This window comes from Hylobates moloch, unplaced genomic scaffold (genome assembly GCF_009828535.3).
Source record: "Hylobates moloch isolate HMO894 unplaced genomic scaffold, HMol_V3 SCAFFOLD_6, whole genome shotgun sequence".
In the NCBI taxonomy this organism is placed as follows: domain Eukaryota; kingdom Metazoa; phylum Chordata; class Mammalia; order Primates; family Hylobatidae; genus Hylobates; species Hylobates moloch.
In genome coordinates, this window is record NW_026652281.1 from 108583422 (window position 1) to 108603549 (window position 20128).

General features: G+C 50.4%; 1 protein-coding gene across 1 annotated transcript in view; it reads right to left on the reverse strand.

Moving 5' to 3' along the window:
• The window catches only part of CALB2 (calbindin 2), a 37269-nt gene extending 30289 nt beyond the window's left edge, over window positions 1–6980 (reverse strand). Inside the window, exon 1 of the mRNA XM_058440382.1 lies at window positions 6834–6980. Coding sequence (XP_058296365.1) covers window positions 6834–6927 — 94 coding nt within the window. The 5' untranslated portion in view covers window positions 6928–6980. The remainder of the gene's footprint in view (window positions 1–6833) is intronic.
• Between the last annotated feature and the right edge of the window lie 13148 nt (window positions 6981–20128).

The following is a 20128-nucleotide window of genomic DNA, read 5'->3' on the forward strand; positions in this document are numbered from 1 at the left end:
TGCTGTTCAAAGTGCAGTCTGTGGACCAGTAGCATTGGAACTACCTGGGTGCTTGTTAGGAATGCAGAATCCCAGGCCCACCTTGGACCTACTGAATCTCTTTCTCTGGGGGGTGGTGCCGAACAATCTATTGATCACACTGTCTTGGTGATTCATCAATATGCTAAAATCTGAGACGCACTGGCTCAGTGGTTTTCAAATTTTGGTTTAGGCCAGACACATGAGTGTCACTTGGGGGCTTCTTAGAAATGCAAATTCTAAGGACTGACCGAGGACCTACAGAATCGGAGTCTCTGGGGATGGGGCGCAGAAGCCTGTGTTCTAACCAGCCCTCTAGCACACTCATGATGTTGTGTCCAGTCACTTCTAGTGCACCAGTCTGTGTAGCACTCGCAGTCCATAGATTAGAGAGGTCAAAGGAGGGAAGGTTCGCACCTTCTGAATTTCCTCGTTAAGCTGCACCAGAAGGCATCCAGGCGGCCAGGCCACTTGTCGGTCTATCTGGAGTTCAGATTTATTGAAGGCAAACAGTCCTCTAACCTCCATCTGGAGCACCCTCTGGGACAGTCGAATCCTACCCTTTGGGGTAAGAAATTGGCTTCCCCAGGTTCTGCCCCAGTATTAATCCTGCTTTGCATGGTGCACACCATTCACAAAGAGCTTTCTGCTTCCCACTTCATCTGTTCTTTACGATCCTGCCAGGTAAGCAGTTATCAACCCCATCTTAGAAAGGAGGAATTGGAGGGGGAAGGAGATTCAGCCATAGCTGACAGAGGTCCTGGCCTCCTTCTATTTGTCCCAGGGACAATGTCTGTCCATATCTGCATTTGTCCTGGCTTCTCTCTCTCTCTCTCTCTGTCACACACACACACACACACACACACACACACACACACACACACGCTTCTTCCAGTGGCTTCTGGAAAAAAGAATAAGCCCCAGAGTGAAGAGCTACCAGCCACCAGCTGAATGCTTGGGCACTTGAATTTCAATCTGTGTTTCTGGGCTGTGCTGCTTTGGACCCGTGGCTCTGGAGCTGGGCTGGGTCCCCTGAACCTGTGGACATCTGGCAGCCTAATGCTGGGCTAAGTCCCAGGCATGAGGGAGGCCAGAAGGATAGGGCAGATTGGGTGAGAGGGGAGATAGTGGAGAGCCAACAAGGACAGGGGGAGGGCTGAAGCCAGAGGCCCCAGATGGGCCGGCTTGGCAAAGGAGGGCCTGGGATGCAATCCGTCGGCGGGCTGGGGCTGGAGAGGCACTGTTCTTGAAGAGCCTCAGGCCTGCTCTATTAATTCTGGCTCCTTTGGTTTTGGAATTGATTTCCCTGAGGGGTCTCCTTAGCCCTGGAAACTTCCCTCAGGGGCTTGGCTGGTAAAGCTGCTGAAGTCTGGAGGGGAATATACAAGCTGAGCAGGGCAGGGACAGCCGGCCCGGCTGGGCTGGTAGCTGCCCTGGCAATGCAGGGCTGGCATCTTGTTTGTGAAATGGGTCCCTTAGGCGGGCTCCCCCGGGAGCCCCAACTCTTCACAGACCAGCTGCTCCCCGCTGCTGGCTGGTACAATCCGAGTCTGAGAAGCAGAGCCATAGCAGGCAAGAGCCCACCTGGAGGTACCCAGCGTAGAGCTGCTGCACATGGACACCCCACAACCCAAGGACGCTGTTAGTGAAACAACCGGGGAGCTGGGGGTGGGAGCAGAGGTGGGGTGGGGACATTTTCCAGGGCCTACCCCAGATGGGTCAGGCGGCTGTTCCCTGACAGCCTCATATCCTGACATCACGCCATGCCCAGCTGAGAGGTATACAGACCCCCAGAGGTTTACTAACAGGGTTCAGAGAAAGCTGTCCTCTGACAACTTTAATCTTGGTTCCCAGTGTCAGACCCTGTTGATTTTAATGGGCCAAGACCCAATCGTTTTGATAACTCCTATGATTACCTTATAGCATTGTAACTGTTGTGTCATTTATATAAACACTTAATATACATCACATATTTTGTGACCCTATTTCAGCGTGTCTTTCACTTTGGTACTGCAGGACCTCTCATGCAGCCGCCCGAGGCCAGTTGCCCAGGTTCCCGTTCATCTCTGAGAGGTGCTGCTGTTCTGAATTTCCTCCCCATTCCCTAAACCAGGGACAAACAAATGAGCAGTGACCCGTGCTCTGGAAGAGCCTGCCTGGGCACTGCAGTCTGGCCCTGAGTGGTCCTCAGTGTTGTGTGGGCTTGGAGACGACTTCTGCCAGGTCACTGGGTTTCAGAGGGCGAAGATGGGAGCCTGCGCGGAGCCATCCTCAGCCTTTTGTGGCCTCTGTTGTTATTTTCAAAATCCTCAGAGTGCACATAGATAAGGAACAGGACTCAGTCCCTGTGAGAGGCTTTGAGCACCCCCTACGTCACCTGGGCCACTTGAAGGTGGACAGAAGCCCAGAAGAGTCTAGGCAGATCCCCCACTTGGAGACATATACATATTTCTTACAAGGGAAGAAAAGGTGTCTATCACATTGTTTTCTTCTTATATCTTTATTTAGTTAGTTAGTTCTGTTTTTAAAGATAGGGTCTGGCTCTGTTGCCCAGGCTAGAGTGCAGTGGTGCAATCATAGCTCACTGCAGCCTTGGACTTCCTGGGCTCAAGCCATCTTCCTGCCTCAGCCTGTCAAGTAGCTAGGACTACGGGTGTGCACCACCACACCTGGCTAATTTTTACATTTGTAGTGTGGGGGGTGGTCTCACTGTATTGCACAAGCTGGTCTCAAACTCCCGGCTTCAAGTGATCCTCCTGCCTCGGCCTCCCAAGGTGCTGGGATTATAGGCCTGAGCCACTGTGCCTGGCCTCCCTTCTTATATCTTTATTGTTTTGCTGACTACACAGGAAATAGATGCTCTTGTAAAATTTTCAAGTGCTACGGAAATTAACTTAGAAAGTGAAAGAAAATCCTCTTTCATTTGGCCCATCTACTCTTCAGAGAGAGCCGCTATTATTCAGTTGCCTTTTTCTAAATATCCTGCAACATACATACATCATTCATAATAAAAATGGGCTCATATCATAATAGTGTTCTGCTACAGTTTTAAACAATATCTTAATAATACATTTTGGACATTTTTCCATGTCACTACAAAAGCTTCACTTCGCTCTATCATACCCCATCATAGAGATAACTATATTTATTTTTCTTTCCCCCAGTGAAGCACATTCCCCCCTCCATCCACCGAAATTGTTAGTATTTCCAAAGAACACTGTAATAGACATGTTTCTTCATATAACTTTCTGCGCACATACGAGTATATCTATGTAGGCTGGATTCTTGGAAGGGAGTAGGATGTTCAACTTGGCCCCATGAATGTCCGCTTGCCCCTGGAAGATAACTCATCTTATCTTTACATTCTTGGTTGCTTTCAAAGGGGTAGCAAAAGCTAAGGCATTTCTCTTTGGAGCCACAACTTTGCTGCTCGCAGATGGTCAGTAAAATAGGAGCCGGGTGGCCTGTCTAATCAGAACCACAAATAAAGGACAGTGTGAACTCTGAACTGGGCATCCCTCAGCCACCTGGATCCTTTAGAGGGGGAAAGTTCCTGATACAGAAGTGTCCAGGAAGCAACAGAGCAATGGGCTCAGATACGTAAGGCCATGTCAGGGCCACTCGGAGCATGGAGGTGATGTGTGGAAGAGCCCTAGACCCCACCAGGGTCATTGGGTGGGCTTGGCTGTCATCTTCCCTACCTCAGCCTTTGAGAGACAACGTTGGAACCCTCCCAAATGCATGCTCTTGGCTGACTGCTGAGGCAGAGTTGGTGGAGTGGTATTGCGGACTAGGAGACCAGACTCCTGGTTCCCCCTTCACCTCTTCCTGCTTTGCTGTGTGATCTTGTGAAAAGAATTTTGCCTCTTTGAGTCCTAGTTTCTCACTCTCCAAACATACGCTTCTTCCTTTCTCTACCACAAAGCTAATAAGAATTTTGAAAATAACCCAACTCTTTAGAGTGCTGGTGGCTTTTTCTGTTTTGGAATGGGCTAAGGGTCCTCCTGCCCCCATCCTCCCTCTCGTTGGGATTCAGCTGCCTCCTAAGGTCTCTTTGTCCCTGTTTACTACCAGCCAGCATCCAGAAGGGGTGGGGAGGTGGCTCCCACTCTCTGGGGGCTGTGGTTAATTGGGCTTCAGTGAGCCCACTCCAGGGACCTGGAGAGCTGCAAGGGAGAGTTCTCTCCGGCATTTTTAAGATTGTGAGTGGTGGGGGGCACTCTTAGAATTGGGAAGAAACCCCATGTTGAAATCGGAATTGGTAGGAGAGAGGCCTAAACAGGGCTGGAGTGCCTCAGGCACTGTGGTGTTGGGCTCACCTGCAGCCTTTGGGTGTTCAGGAGGGGAGGAAGGTCGCCCAAAGCCTAATTCTGGATCCTTTTGTGGAATTCCAGTTTGGCTGTATACGTATTTTCCTAAGTCACCTCTCTCTCATCTCTGGTATTTTAATCCTCAGTGCCCTCCTTCTCTGTCGGGTCCATGGCCTTTCCTTGGGACTTCCCTGAGGCTGTGATGTAGAGATGGCAGTGGAAGCCTGATGGACAAGAAGGTGCAAGCATCAAGCTCCCCCTTCACCCCGGAGCAGGAGGGAGCCAGAGGCACAATGGTTTTGGGAGGCTTTGAAGATCTTGGGTTTGGTGGTAGCTTAACTATACTCTAGCCAAGCCAAGGACCCCATTTTGGGATACACTAAACTGCCCATCACCCCCAAAGGTGGGTTGGGTTCTTTACTTTGGGGGAATGGGAGGGAGACTTATACCTCTCAACATGGAAAAAAACCCTTTTCCAAACCAAGCAGGTGTTCAGGAACCAGAGTGGGGGAATAAACACTGGCCAGGAACCAGCCCCACCAGTAACTTGCTCCATGACCTCGGAAAAGTCAACCCCTGTGTCTGTTTCGTCGTCTGTATAAGGGGAGTCATGGTCTGCCCAGCAGTCTCACACCTTGAGAAGGTGCAATTGTGCTTAAGTACAACGTCTCAGATAAACGTAAGGATCTGCGTGGTTATGGACGGTGCTCTTGGTTGTCCCTCTGAGAATGGGGGAAAGTAGAACTGTAGAGTCCTCTGTTTATAGCTGACTCATCTACCAGGAAGCCAGTGGTGTAACCTTGGCTGCTTGGTAACTTTCCTTGAATCACACAAGTCTCTGGTGCAGATAAACCGGCAGGAGCCTCCTTAGGGAATGTGCATGTCATCTGGAATACTAAAAGGCTGCACTTCTCTTAGGAGAGCTCTTTGTACCAAGGGAATTTTTTGGCAGGAGCTGGGGATTGGAAATACAACCCCTCTTTAGCCCCATTTTACAGATTTAACAATCTACCCACCCCCATCAGTAATTCATAGGCAGATCACAGTCCTAACTCAGGTATTCAAATGCTTAGTCCCCTACCCCTCCAGCTTTCTCAGTTGGCTCCAAGGAAACAAAATTTCACCTATTAGCATCCCCAGACATTAACCCCTGCCTACCCATAGCACTCTGGGCAGAGGATCTCTGTTCAACCACCTCCACACCCTGCCAAGTTGAGGAAGGGAGGAGGGAAGAATGGAGTGAGGCACACCTGATGCCCCTCTGTTTTCCATCCTCCTTGCTCTCAGGCCCCAGGATAAACTCCCTGTCACCCCACACAGATCTGGGACAGGGGCCTGAATGACAGGTGTCAGAGCCCACAGGGCTGAGCCTGGCCCCCTGGGGGGGCTGTGCAGCGCAGTGGTTAAGAACTTGTGTTCTGGAGACAGTATCTGTCTTAGCCTTTCCCGCTGGCCTCCCTTTGGGGTCAGCCCCTCCAGGAGCCATTAGCTACCCCAGGGGAGGGTAGCTACAGACACCACAAAATGTCTCAGATGCCAGGACATTTTGGATGCTCATCTTAGCCAGGTCTGTGCGTAGAGAGGGAAATCAGATCACTTATTTTTTTGAAGTGAACAGAAACAGAGTCTGTAGTGATATCAAAAGCCTCTAAAGGGGGACCACCCTTTATGCCTGAGTCAGACCACCACAGACTCTGGAATCCCAGTGCTGGGGGCTACCTCCAAAGGTCATTCAGTCTGGCCCTGGCTTTTTGGGTGAGTCAGTGTCAAGACCACACAGAGCAGAGGTTGGTCACTGAGGTACTTAGGGTGGTGCCTCCCCCTACCCAGAGATGAAGTCACCAAAAGCACCCAGGATTATCACTATGGAGGAACAGGTCTAGGACTGGCACCCCAACGCTGCCCCCACCACACCCACTGCTGCTGTGTTGGGAAACCCACATGCCCATGGTGGCTGGAAAATGGACAAAGGAAGCCGGGGGGTGTTCAGGGCCCCTAATGCCATTTTCCACTCCTGCTCCCAGTCAATCAAGCTGGGGACGCCGAGTTTCCCTTCAGGATCCCCTAATTTATCCCAGCCTCCAGCAGGGTAAGGGGGCTAACCTAGCATTCAACAAAAAGGGAAGAGGAGGAAAAAAATGAGTAGGCTTCTGAGACCTGTGGCTGGAGCAGCTGAAGGCAGGGGAGGTGGGGGAGATAGCAGGGGGAACCTGGAGGCCTTCTCAGCCCAGGCCACCTCCCTGAGAAAGCTCCCACTTGCTCAGAATAAAGGTGCAAATGCAGGTGGGCTCTGGGTCATCTATGTTAGGGAAGAAAGTTACTGACAGTTGTGCCCAGCGCAGCCGGATGTCTCCCAAACCCGGGACCCCTATCCCAGCAGGCTGTACGACCAGACCACCTCCTGAGGGCAAACGTACACCTGCCCACATTCAGCGCTGCCCCCTGCCCCCTTCACCGCAGGTCCCCTGGGTGCCAGTGGGCACAGAAGTTGGGAGCTTTACTGACCGTCTGCGTCAAAGTGCTTCCATATTTCCAGGAACTGGGACGCCGTCAGCTCGGCCAGGTGCAGGTAAGGGGGCTGCTGCTGCGGGCCAGCCATGGCGAACCGCTCGGAGACCTCAGCCTGCACCGCTCCCGCTCCGCGCCGGCTGGGCTCTGGCACTCGCGCTGGGGCTGTGCGCCACGCTGCCCTTATATACGCTCTGGAGCCTGCGGCCTCTCCGGGCCGCCAGCAGGGGGCGCGCGCGCTCAGGGAATCGGGCAAGGGCGCGGCGCGGCGGGGGCGGCGGCGCGAGAGGCTCGGCCTGAACTCCTATGGGGCCTTTACTTCTGCGCTGAGACCCCTCGGCGCCGGGCCAGGGACACCCGGAGGCTTTTCAGTGAAAATGAGGGAGAGGCTGCCCTTGCCTTCCCTCCCGACCGTCTTGAGTACATCCACCACTTATTATTGCTGGCAGTAGCAATAATAATAATAACAGTAGTAACAACACTAATAGTAATACTAACACAAATTTGACACATATTTAGCACTCGGGCTTTGGAGTTCACTAGGTCTCTGTCGTGCCTCCTCTCTCCTGATCCTTCCACAGCAGGAAGAGCAGGGACCACTTTTCTGATAAGGGTACTTGCGACTTAAGATGATTAAGTGATTGGCCCAGCAAATTAGTGGCAGGGCTAGAATTTGAACTCAGCACTCTTTGCACGCCGCACGTGGCTCTTTCATGGGGCCCAGCCTTGCAGAGCAGCCAAGAGTTCTCAAGGCTTTAGTGGGGAGCAGCTGGAATCAGCAGTGCCCCGGGAGGATTCCGATGGAAGTGGCGTGGGGGTGGGGGTGGGGGTGGGGGGCTTCCACTGTCTGTTTGGGTCCTAGTATATCCGTCCCCTCGGAGCCTCCCTCCACCCCTGGTACCTGCTTCACCCTGGCCACGCTCTGGGGGGCTTTTAGACATTTGGCCAGGGGGTGGCAGAACTAGATCAACCGGTACCAGGTCTTAACCACGCCCACCTAGGGACATCGTGGGAATGTGCCTGCTCCAGTGGGCACAGAACAACGTCCAACTCTGTCTTGGGGATGTTCTGAGCTGGTCTCAGAGAAAATAGACTCAGCTACTGAGCGCACATCCTGAGGGCAGCAGACAGGACTCCCCAGCAGGGAGCTGGGCCCTCTCCCCATTCTCTCCTGCGGTCTGAGCCCTTGGGGGTCTGTCCTGGCCTTGTGGTAAGGTAAGACACCTTACCCACAGAGTGACGGCATCATCCCTCCTTTCTCCCCTCTCCTGCCACGGAGTGACTGAGACATGAATTGGCGCTCATTAACATATGCTAATGAGTGTTAGCTGAACCACCTTCCAAGAGGAGAGTGAAAGGCAAGGAGGTAAGTGAGAATGAAAAGGAGGTCGCTGGGTGAGAGGGGAACCCAGGAGGAGACAGAGGGTTGTCCCTTGGAGAGAGGGCCAAGCGCAGAGCGAGTCTCAAAAGGGCAATAGAGAATGCAGGTTCCAAAACCACTTGTTCTTTGCCTGAGGTGAATGTGTTTGGAGTTACTTGCAGGAACAGACTAGCGGGGAGAAGTCATCAAAAGCTAGCTTTAGAGGTACCCATCCACCTTGCTGAGAGATTCACCAAAGCCCCTAGGGAGGCAGGATGACTCAGTGGTTAAGAGTGGGCACTCAAGAATCAGGCTGCTTGGATGTGAATCCCAGAATAAGCTGTGTGACCTTGAGCAAATTATATAACCTATCTCTGCCTCAGTTTTTCTCTTCTGCAAAATGGGCATGTGGGCATACGCCTTTTAGAATTGTTGGCCAGGTGCGGTGGCTCATGCCTGTAATCCTAGCACTTTGGGAGGCCGAGGCGGGCAGATCACAAGGTTAAGAGATTGAGACCATCCTGGCCAACATGGTGAAACTCCGTCTCTACTAAAAAAAAAAAAAAAAAAAGTACAAAATTAGCCAGGCGTGGCGGTGCATGCCTGTAATCCCAGCTACTTGGGAGGCTGAGGCAGGAGAATTGCTTGAACCCGGGAGGCAGAAAGGTTGCAGTGAGCCAAGATTGCACCACTGCACTCCAGCCTGGGCGACAGAGCGAGACTCTGTCTCTAATAATAATAATAATAATAATAATAATAATATAATTGTTCTGAGGATTAAATGAGTTAGGGCTCCTGCTGCCCTTCATGGAGCCAGGGATCAGTGGTTGGCTTGGCAAGAAATTTCTCGGTCAGCATTACCTCCCCTGGGGTAGCTAATGGACCCCAACGGGAGGCCAACGGGAAAGGCTAAGACGGATACTGTCTCCAGAACACAAGTTCTTAACCACTGCGCTGCACAGCCCCCCAGGGGGCCAGGCTCAGCTTTGTGGGCTCTGACACCTGTCATTCAGGCCCCTGTCCCAAATCTGTGTTGGATGAGAGAGCTCATCCCTCCTTCTCCAAGAAGCAAAGCCAGTGTCCCTGTGCTACTTTGGTTTTCCTGGTGAGGAGTCAAGAGTGAAGCTCCTACTTCCTGCTTTCCAGAGCTGTTGAGATCAGGGGGACATGGTTCTGGGTATGACAGTAGGGTGGCCACAGCGACCTTTAAACTCTCTACTGGGACAGTCTTGCCTTATTCATTTCAGATGCACAGTTGATCTGTTTCTGGGAGGCCCATTCCTGGAGGACTGAGGAGACCAAGCTGGTGTGTTTGTGGTTTATCTCCAAGTTGAGTCCTGCAGAAACAGCCACACTGAGCAGTTACAAGTTCCTGCCCTGGAGTCAGATAGATGTGGAATCAAAACCCTCTTGCTGGTTGCGAGGCCTTGGGCAAAGCTATTTAACCTCTTTGAACTTTACTAAAAATCAAGGTAATTAGTTTCACAAAGTCAGTGGAAGGACCAAAAAGAATGTAATCAAGGGATTAGCTAGCAAGAACCCCAGCAGCCGTAAGTGCTTAATTAATAGGCAGGTATTCTTACCAATGCAAGGATGTGAGGAGGGATTTTTCTTGTTGTTCTGAAATAGTGGCACTTAGGCCACATCTGGAATCATAGGAATCAGACACCTCGTGTCTTCCTGGCTTGCTCAGCCTGCCCACCACAACTCACCAAGACCAGGGATTATCAGGGGAGATGTCTGGGTGCGGGAGAGAGGAGCATTGGCCTTCGGGGAGTGCAGCACTTGTGGCTGTCCTGAAGTCAAGTTTTGTTGGAGGAACCCCTAGAAATCCCCTCCAGGTTGTGGGGGATTTCAGCAGCAAGGAGGAACTGGAGATGCCACCTAGCTCCAGAGTGGGCTGGGGTGAGCAGTATTCTGGAGTTTGGGCCACATATGAAGACGGACTGGCGCTTGCTTCTGACTCAGAGCTGTCTGGTGGCCTATGAAAGCAGCCTAGACTGCCCTGTCCTGTGTCTAGAAGGAAGGTGGGAGCCACCACGGTTCTCTGCAGCCCTTGGGGGTTGCTATGGCTCCTGGGAAAGGTGCATATAGTTTAAAGAGGGGGCCGAAGCCAGATACCTGCTGGTGTTTATGATATCCTCGGTGTTTAGGAAGCTGGAGCAGAGCTGAAGACTGCTCCAAAAAACCTTCACTCCACTATGCACAGGCCCTCAAATTCCTCAGAGACCAGCAGTGGGAGCCAGAGCCTGGGATGCTCCTACAACCCGCAAGGGACCAGAGAGGTAGGAAGATCTCCTGCCCCTCATCTCTCCTTGCATCTCCCTCTGCCCCACCAGGAGGGGATGTCTTGGAGCCAGCCACTCTTTTCTCCAGGCTCAGCTCCAGACCCAAGCCCCTTGTCCAGTTTGCAATGGGAAAGGAGAAGAGCTTTGCATTGGAGAAGAGACTGGAGTCTTAGCTGGACTGGTCCAAGTTTCAATAACCAAATGTGTGAGGAGAAACATGGATTCAGATAAGAAATCATTTAGGGATAGGAAATAGAGGTTCAATGAGCGTATTTTAAAGCAGCGACAGTAAAGATGGAACATTTATGAGCACATCTCCATGAATTGACGCTCTTGTAAGTAATTTCAGATGTCTGGGGTTCTGCTTCCCTTCCAGGACTTCCCCTCGAGTTTTATTCCAATAATGATGATGATGATGACAACGATGGCCATAACCATGAGGATACCTTTAAATGCCTTTGCAGAGGGTTTTGATGTGTCTTGCTTCGTTTGGTCCTCACAACTACCCTATCAGGTGTGCAATGCAAGAATTTGACTCATATTAAAGATAGGGAAATCAAGGCTCAGAGAGATTAACACCCAACCAAAACCTGGGAGGGGTGGGGTATTAAGAACACTTTGTCCCTCCAGTTTCCATGGTATATGGAGTCCTGTGGACCAGGTGCCAAGCTCCTGGGCACTATGTATAAAGTTCTTCCCGGACCCTGGCCACTGGAGCCACAGGGCCCCTCCCAGTGTTAAGGAGTAATGCCAGGCCTGCTGTTTCCAGGATGCCCCCCAGTTCTCTGATGGCTGGTTCCTCCCTCTGCCAGAAGGGCAAATTGGGGACCACCTTCACTTTTGCATCCCCAGCGCACCAGCTCATTTGAGTGCTGTGATCTGACACTAAGGATTGACAGGGAGACTTGCCCAACTGTCCCTCTGCCCCAGGACCCTAGAATCACTCCCTCAAAAAGGGAGGGAGACCTGGTGACTGAAGTGGTGAGATGTTAGAGGACAGATGACAAACAACTTTCCAGCCAGGATCCACTGGGCTTCGGTAATTGGCTGAGCTCCTTAGAGCACCTGATGTTATTCTGGAGCACTTCAAAGGAAAAAATAAGAAGCCTGACCTGGTACCTCACTATGCCTAGAAGTGTTTCTTCCAGATATTGCTTCTTTGGTTTTTATAATGGTCAGGCCTGGCTACCGGAGTGCCGGCGAGCTGGCCTTGCTTCCCAGAAAGGAGGATGAAAGGGATGCAGGAGCCCAGCAGTTTCCATGGAAATGGACTGAGGTGGTGGAGAAAATAGAGAAACCAGAGGAACCCAGAGGTGGAAGCAGGACTTTTGAATAACCCGGTCTGAAGCTTGAGATCTATGGACAGCTCCCTCTGTGCAAAGGATTTGGGTCACCAGGATAGCAACAGGAGGTGAAATAGCAGTAGCTGGGGACTGTTGGGTGATCCTCCCTCCGCAAGCAGGGACACAGGGGCTGAGGGCTCAGGCTCCAGAATTCCACAGGCCCCTTTCAGCTCCTGGATCTGCTATTTATCGGCAGTTCTACTATGTGTTGGCTTTGTAACCCTGGGTAAGGTGTCTACCCTCTCTGAGCTTGTATTTCCTCATTGGTAAAATAGGGATAATCCTAGTAACTGCCTCATAGGCTTTGTGAGCATTAAGAGAGGTAATGCATGTTAAAGGCGATGCAAGGCCTGGACCAAATAAGCATTCAAATGTTATTACAGGGGAGAAAACCGAAGGCAAGTGATGGCGAGTTTAATCCAAATGAGTGCAACCCATCTCCATGCTGGCCAAAGCAAATGGTTCAGGGATAGGCAATGAGACATCATATCCCAGAATGCAAACGAGCTACTGGGACCCCCTGTCTATTTGCAGACAGTCTGGTGTGAAGCTGTGAGCTCTGGAATCACCGCAGCTATCTTGACACCATGAGTGCACAGCCTGGAGTGAGGGAAATGGGAGAGAGCACAGAGTGGACACTGAGGTTGAAGCCAATGTTGCAAAAGGCAGAGCAGAGAGACTGCAAGAAATCAGGTCACAAGTGACATCATTTGAACTGCTGGATCAAGCTGAGCCTGAAGTACCTTTGGACTTCTCAGTTGCATGAGTCAATATATACCCTTTAGTGCTCAAGCCCATTTATGGTAGGTTTTCTTTCATTTGCAACCAAAAAGACCTGACTGATAATCCATGAAGAGGACAGTTGTCCTCACGGGAGCTGGAAACAGGCAACTTTTTGGAACCAAACTTCTCTGTCCCTCTTTCTCTTAGAGCACAGGGCCACTCCTTCACAGATTGTCTGTGTGTGCCCTGTGCCTCTATTTTCTTCTCTCCCTCCCAGCAGGCATCCTTACAACCTTGCCCTTTACAGTCACCAGCCACGATTAGTCCCCAAGAGTCCTCTACCTTCCATTTCCCCTGCCAGCCTTGCCCCTGTTTCCATATTCCAGACTCCTGAGAGAAGGATCTGGTTGGTCTAGCTTATCTTTTCATGTGAAGCCATTCAAATCATCGGCTGCTGTTCTGCCTTGCAAGGCCACCTAGGTTTGGGCACTCATCTCTCAGTCCAATCAGCTGTGGCTGGGGACAAGTCTCAGGAGGGCGGTGAGCAGCACAGAGAGGGGCCTATTTCCCTTAGGGAAATCTATGGGCATGGTAGAAATAACTGACATCTCTAGTATTGGGTGCTCAACACAGAAAATTCAAACAAGCTGCAGAACATGTTTGCTTTAACATTGGGTAAAAAAAATTCCGACAAATGAATTCAAATATAAAAGGGAGAGTCTGGGGGAAGGGTGTCATCTAAAACAGGAGTTGGCAAACTTTTTTTTTGTAATGGGCCAGATAGGAATTTTTTTTTGGAGGGTGCTTCGTGGGCCGTAGGTTCTTTGTCTCAGCTACTCAACCCTGGCGTTATAGTGCGAAAGCAGCTATAGATAATGTGTAAATAGAGGAATATGACTCTGTTCCAATAATACTTCTTTCAGTAGTAATAATAGTAATAAAAACATGGTGGGCCTAATTTGGCCTGTGGGACATAGTTTACTGACCCTCATCTAGTAAATGAATTCTAGGTTCTCTCTAACCCTGATGAAACCTATGTAGAAGGATTGTTGTAATGATTCCATAAACTAATCTATGCAAATTACCTAGCACAGTGATTGGCACAGGGTCGATGGTGTTGGCTGTTTTTGTTCTCTTTTTTGTCAAGTGGGCTCTCAGAATGACTGGGTTCCAGATCCACCAACGTGCTTGGCTAGTCTAGAAGAGTCCCTTCATCTTCTCTGAGCTGAGCTGGAAGCTGATCACGTCCCTCTGTATGGTGAGCTGGGATTTCTAAGGAAAGGAGGTGGAGGAGGAAGAGAAAGGTGCAGGCAAGGAGGACAAAAGGAAATGTAGCGTGCATGCGTCCGGATCCACAGGGCCTCCATGTGAGGCGGGCTTGGCTCTGCCTGGGGGCCTGGCAGGGAGCCCTGGGCTTGATTTGCAAACAAATTTGCTCTATTTCCTGCCAGAACAGGACTTCCAGGTGGCCAGGAATTTGGACTCTTTTACCAAGAATGGGAATAGTGTCCCTAGAGGGGCAGTGTCCCACTTCCAGGATTCCCCAGAATGCAGCAGGGATGTGAGAATGAGATGCTCAAAGATAAGGGCTGCATTTCATTCACTCATGAATTCATTACAAATTTTATTCATTCATGCTGTGGAAAAAATATTGATTAGCTAGCTACTTTGTGCCAGGCACTGTACTAGGGCCTAGGGATTCAAATGATTCATTTCTAGCAAAACAGAAATGATTCCTCCTTTCAGGAGTTTGAAGTCCAGTGTGGGAGATAGACATTGATCAAACCACACAATCACACATATAAGTGGAAACAGAGTGAGTATCAGGGGGCGACCGTATCTAGCATAAGTAGGAAGCCATCCTGAGAATGAACTAACCAGGAGGAGGGAGGAGGTGAGCATTCCTGGATTTAAACCCCATGCACCAAAGCTCCATGCTGGCAGAGCTGCAAGAAAGCCAGAGGGATGGGAGATCAGTGGGACGAGGGGGTGCATGGTGGAGGTGACCCTGGAGAGGTTGGCAGGGCCAGACCCTAGAGCACTGGGAGCTATCAAAGGGCTTTCTGCCAGCAACAAACATAACCAGGATTATTGTCTCCCTCTGGCTCCTGTGTAGGGGGTGACTAGCGAGGAGTCTAAGTGGACATAGGGAAACCTATCAGGTGACTCCTGCGACTGTCCAGGAAACACGGCCGTACCTGGACCTCCAAAGGGGCAGTGGTCATCGAGCAAAGTGATTAGGAACTTTGTAGGCAGAAAATAGGATTTGGCCATGAGTTGGATATGGACGGTGAGGGAGAGGGAGATTCCCTCTTGGTATTGTCACCTGGGAGAAAAGCAGACACTGACTGAGATGGGGGATGCTGGCAGAGGACTAGATTTGAGAAGGATACACCCTGCATTTGTTGGATGTGTTGAGTTTGAGTTGTCTTTGAATCAATCTACTGTGGACAAATGTTTGTATCCCTTCAAAATTCAGATGTTGAAAGCCTAACCCCTGATACGATGGTATTCAGAGTGGGTTCTTTGGGGCATGATTAGATCATGAAGGTGGAGCCCTCATGAATAGGCTTAATGCCCTTATAAAAAGAGGAAGAGGCTCACGCCTGTAATCCCAGCACTTTGGGAGGCCGAGGTGAGTGGATCACAATGTCAGGAGTTCAAGACCAGCGTGGCCAACATGGTGCAATCCCATCTCTACTAAAAATACAAAAATTAGCTGGGCTTGTTGGTGCATGCCTGTAGTCCCAGCTACTCAGGAGGCTGAGGCAGGAGAATCGCTTGAAGCCGGGAGGTGGAGGTTGCAGTGAGCCGAGATCATGCCACTGCCCTCAAACCTGGCGACAGAGCTAGACACCATCTCAAAAAAAAAAAAAAAAAAAAAGGAAGAGACCCAGGATCTCTTTCTGTGCCCTCTGCCATATGAAGATACAAAAAGACGGTTATGTGCAAACTAGGAAGTGGGTATTCACCAGACACTGGATCTGCTGGCACCTTGAACTTGGACTTTCCAGCCTCCAAAATTGGGGGAAATAAGTTTGTGTTGTTTGAGCTACGCAGTCTCTGGTGTATTTGTTATAGAAGGCTGAGCTGACTACAACATCATCTAAGGGAATGCATAGAGCAGGCAGGGAGATTTATGGACCCAGAGTTTGGAGGAGAGGTCTGGGCTAGAGAGGTAAATTTGGGAACCCCTGGGTGTTGAAACTGCACCGAGCCTGGCCTTACACACTTGGCTGGTGTTTACCTCGGGGGTCCTCGGATGCTATCTCCAAGCCCATTTCCCACTGCTCCCATGCCTAGTAGCCACTCAGGGCAGAGGCAATGGCTCCAAGGTTGAAGGTGTCTGTAGCTTTGCTCTTCAAGTTTCAGATCCGTGAGTCTCACTAAAAGAGAAAGTAGTTCCTTCTAAGATGGACATGTTGGCTAGAACCATAAATGGGTAAGTTTAAGATATTTCTTCACCCCATCTGCCCTTCCCTTGAGGAAGATCAGATCAATTACAGGAAAACAAAGGAACGATATTTTCTTTGCACATCTATCAGAGTGAATCTGTGACCCTGCTGTGCCCAGTCTTATTTGTCTCCCCAGCTAGAATGGAGGTAGGACCTTGTCTACCTTGTCTGTTTTGCTCATCACTTTTCTTCTCAGCTTACAGCACCATTCATGGCCCATATGCACTCAAGGGATAATTGTTTTGTTTTGTTTTTGTTTGTTTGTTTTTTGTTTTGTTTTGTTTTTTGAGATGGAGTCTTGCGTTGTTGCCAGGCTGGAGTGCAGTGGTGCGATCTTGGCTCACTGCAACGTCTGCCTCCTGGGTTCAAGTGATCCTCCTGCCTCAGCCTCCCAAGTAGCTGGGACTACAGGTTTGTGCCACCACTCCCAGCTAATTTTTTGTACTTTTAGCAGGGACGGGGTTTCATCATGTTAGCCAGGATGGTCTTGATCTCTTGACCTCGTGATCCACCCGCCTCGCCCTCTCAAAGTGCTGGGATTACAGGCATGAGCCCCCACGCCCAGCCGAGATAATTGTTGAATGAATGAAAGACTGAATGAAGATCAGAGGAGTGGAAAAGGATGTTCCTGTGTATAGAGTCAAGACCCCTCTGGAAGCTCTAGAAATGACCCTTTGCACACACCGGGACAGCTCAGCTCCCGTTAAGCAAGTGCCTGGCAGCAAGCCCACTTGGGCTGCCGTCCGGAGGGCAGCTGCTCGCCCTGCTGGGGGCCTCGGCACCGTCTGGTCAGGAGGAGCTGCCTGCCTCATAGCTGCTCCCTGAGCTGTCTTCCTGAGCACATCAGTGGGAATCCCCTGACAGGCAGGCCACAGGAGGGTGGAAGTGGCGAGCAGGCCGAGGCCGGAAGAAGCCAAACTGGGGTGCTTCCTGGAGTCTGCAGATTAGCTGTCATTGCCGACGGTCTGATAAGAGAGCCAGAAGCCTGGGCCCAGCCCAGCCCTCCAGGTAGAAGATCAAGAGGGAAGAGAGGAAGACGGAGGTGGAGGGTAGGAAGGAGAAAGGCATGTGATTTTCGAGGGATTGCCGAGCCGGTTAGTGATACCTGGGTCTCCTGGGTCTCCCGCTCATAGTAGATGCCAATGGTACCTGCCAAGATCCCCTCTGACAATCGTGCACCATTCCCTGGCTGCTATGGGTGTTGGGTGCCAAGGCTCAGACCTGGACCATTCTCCGGAGAATTGTCACCTTGCACAGAGGTGCTCCTCCCACCCCAACCATGGGACCGTCCATAGCCAATTACCGACATATAAGAGGTATAGAGGCTGAGTGCCTTGCCTTGAGGTGGGGAAACCCTGCAGTACCATTCATGCCCAGAGCTCCCCATGGGATCCGGCTGGGGCCAGACTTCAACAGAACCTGCACCTCCACTTCTTCCTTGCCCAGCCTTTTCCTATGTCTCTTTACATACTTTAGAGCCCTTCTATGATAACACAACTGCACAAGACTTTTCCAACAGACCCAAGACATTCTCTCAGGCTAAAATTTGTCTCTCACCACTTGTTGAAGCCCTAACCCTTCATTTAGGACACAAGTTTCTGAAGCTTCCAGAAATGTGCATTTTCACATACAAGCTGGTGCCCCTACACATCTCCATATCAGTGGCATGCCAACAAAGTGTTCTCACACCACCCTTTATCCACTGTATGAACTTGGACTAACACTTTGACTTCTCGGAGTTTCTATTTCTGCATCCAAAGACGTGGAATCCTAATACAATCTTGCAGAATGGCTGTGAGACAGGGAGAGGCGGGGGTGCCCGGTGACAAAGAAACTGGCTTTAGAGTCACACAGACCCGCCCAGCTCTATGACCTTGGGTGTTGTGAGCTTCTCTGGCCTCCGTTTTCTCATCCATGAAATGAAGTTAATAATAGCACTGGAGCCATAGGTGCCTGAGCGCACTGGTTGCATGCAAAGCACTTCACATGGAGTCTGGCCCACTTAGTGAATATGAGCCAGAGAGCTTAGCTCTCGCCTGGCACAGACTAAGTACTCAGTAAGAAGTGAGTATTGTTATTTTTATTAATGGGAATGATATGTATAAAGTCAGGTGGTAATAATGACAATAAATACTCTTTGGACTCGTGAGAGGTGCCTGAAGAGTGTCCCGGAAGTGTGGCAGATGGATCTGATGAGGCCTGATGCATGGGATGTGGGCTGGGGAGTGGTGGGCAGATGGAGCCCACCTGGGCTCACTTCTCAGTCAACTGGCGTGAACCCTACGGCCACTGTTCAGCGGCAGCCTGCCGCCGGTGGCTTACCTGCATGCCAGCCATTTGTCACCCTGTCATCGCCTCCACACTTGAAAGCAGATCCCCAGGGATCGTGGACAAAGCACACAGAACAAGGAGCCACTTTTTTTTCCCTCTAGGCCTGGAGAAGGGAAGGCAAGGATGGCGCCCAGCAAAGAAAGACCGACGGCTTGTCCTTAGGGAGAGGGCATCTCAACAAGATGGGAAAGGGGTCAGGGCTCACAGGCAGATCCAGCCACCTCGTGTGTGTGCGTGCGTGTGTGTGTGTGTGTGTGTGTGTGTGTGTGGTCTGCAAGCTAAGAATGGCTTTTGCATTTGTAAATGGCTGGAAAAAATCAAAAGAGGAATACTTTGTGAACATTATATGAAATCCAAATTGCAGTGTCCATAAATAAAGTTGTTTTGGAACACAGCCGCCCTCATCCCTTTGCTTATTGTTTCTGGCCACTTTTGTGCTACAATGGCAGGCTGAGTGGTTGCGACAGACTCTATAGCCTGCAAAGCTGAAAGCATTTACTATCTGGCCATTTTCAGATGAGGTTTGCTGACTCCTGACTAAGAGCATCGGGCTGACCAAGATTGGGTGGAAAAGAAAGTCACATCCCTCCTGCCTACGGTCCCCTCTCTCCCCACCCCTGCCAAAAATTCCATCCCTTTTCAGTAAGCTTTCTCTTCAAATCATTGGTATTTTCTTAACATCTGGCTGATGCAGAGGGAAGGATCTGATTAATAAATTTGCACTAAGATGTTGGTGACTTCATGTATTGCACCCTCCTTCTCCCAGGAGGTTGGACTATAGGAATAAATCTTTCAGTGGTGGCATTTGAGGAGCTGTGGAATGTATCTGATTGTACGTGTGTGCGTGCACATGTACCACACACACACACACACACACACACACACAGATTTGTAATTATAAAGGGTGGAAGCTTGGATGCTTCAGGGCCCAGGACCAAAGGAAATAGAGAAATAGATTCTTTGGGGGATGAACCATCTAGGAATGGGTAGTATGCACGCCACATTATTGACTCCCAGAACCTCTAAGGGCAGGTTAGAAAAGGTGCCTCCCTTCTTGATGTGAACTGTAAGCTTCTATGGGCTGGGCATGGGAGCTCGTGTCCGTAATCTCAGCATTTTGGAAGGCCAAGGCAAGAGCATCCCTTGAGGGCAGGAGTTAAAGACCTGCCTAGGCAACATAGCAAGACTCCAACTTTACACAAAAATTTTTTTAAACGAACTAGGCATGGTTTGTTTATGGGTGCACACCCATAGTCACAGCCACTCAGGAGGCTAAGGCAGAGAATCGCTTGAGCCCAGGGGTTCGAGGCTGCAGTGAGCTATGATTGTACCACTGCACTCCAACCTGGCCAACAGAATGAGACCCTGTCTGTAAAAAAAAAAAAATATCAAAAACTAAGAAAAAAAAAAATAGGGTGATGAGTACACAAAAAAGCAAACTTTACCACTATGCAATATTTCCATGTAACACAATTTCACTTGTATCCCTAAATCCATAAAAATGCACAATTAAAAAAATAACAAATAAATCAACCTCTAGTACAAGGCTTCTTTGATAGCACTGGGAGGTCTGGGAATCTGTGAACAAGTCATGACAATGGAGGTACTGCTCCACCAAGGAGGTGGCCAGGAGGCCAGCCCCCCTTGGCTTGGCCCAGAGGACAGGTGACAGCTGGCTTTGTGCCCTTGCTGGCCTTGATGCTCACTGTGCGGGTGTTTGGTGCCCTGGGTGCCAGCTGCTTGCCTTTCCCCAGTGGTGCACTTTTGTCCTCTTCCCTCTGCTGCCTGCATC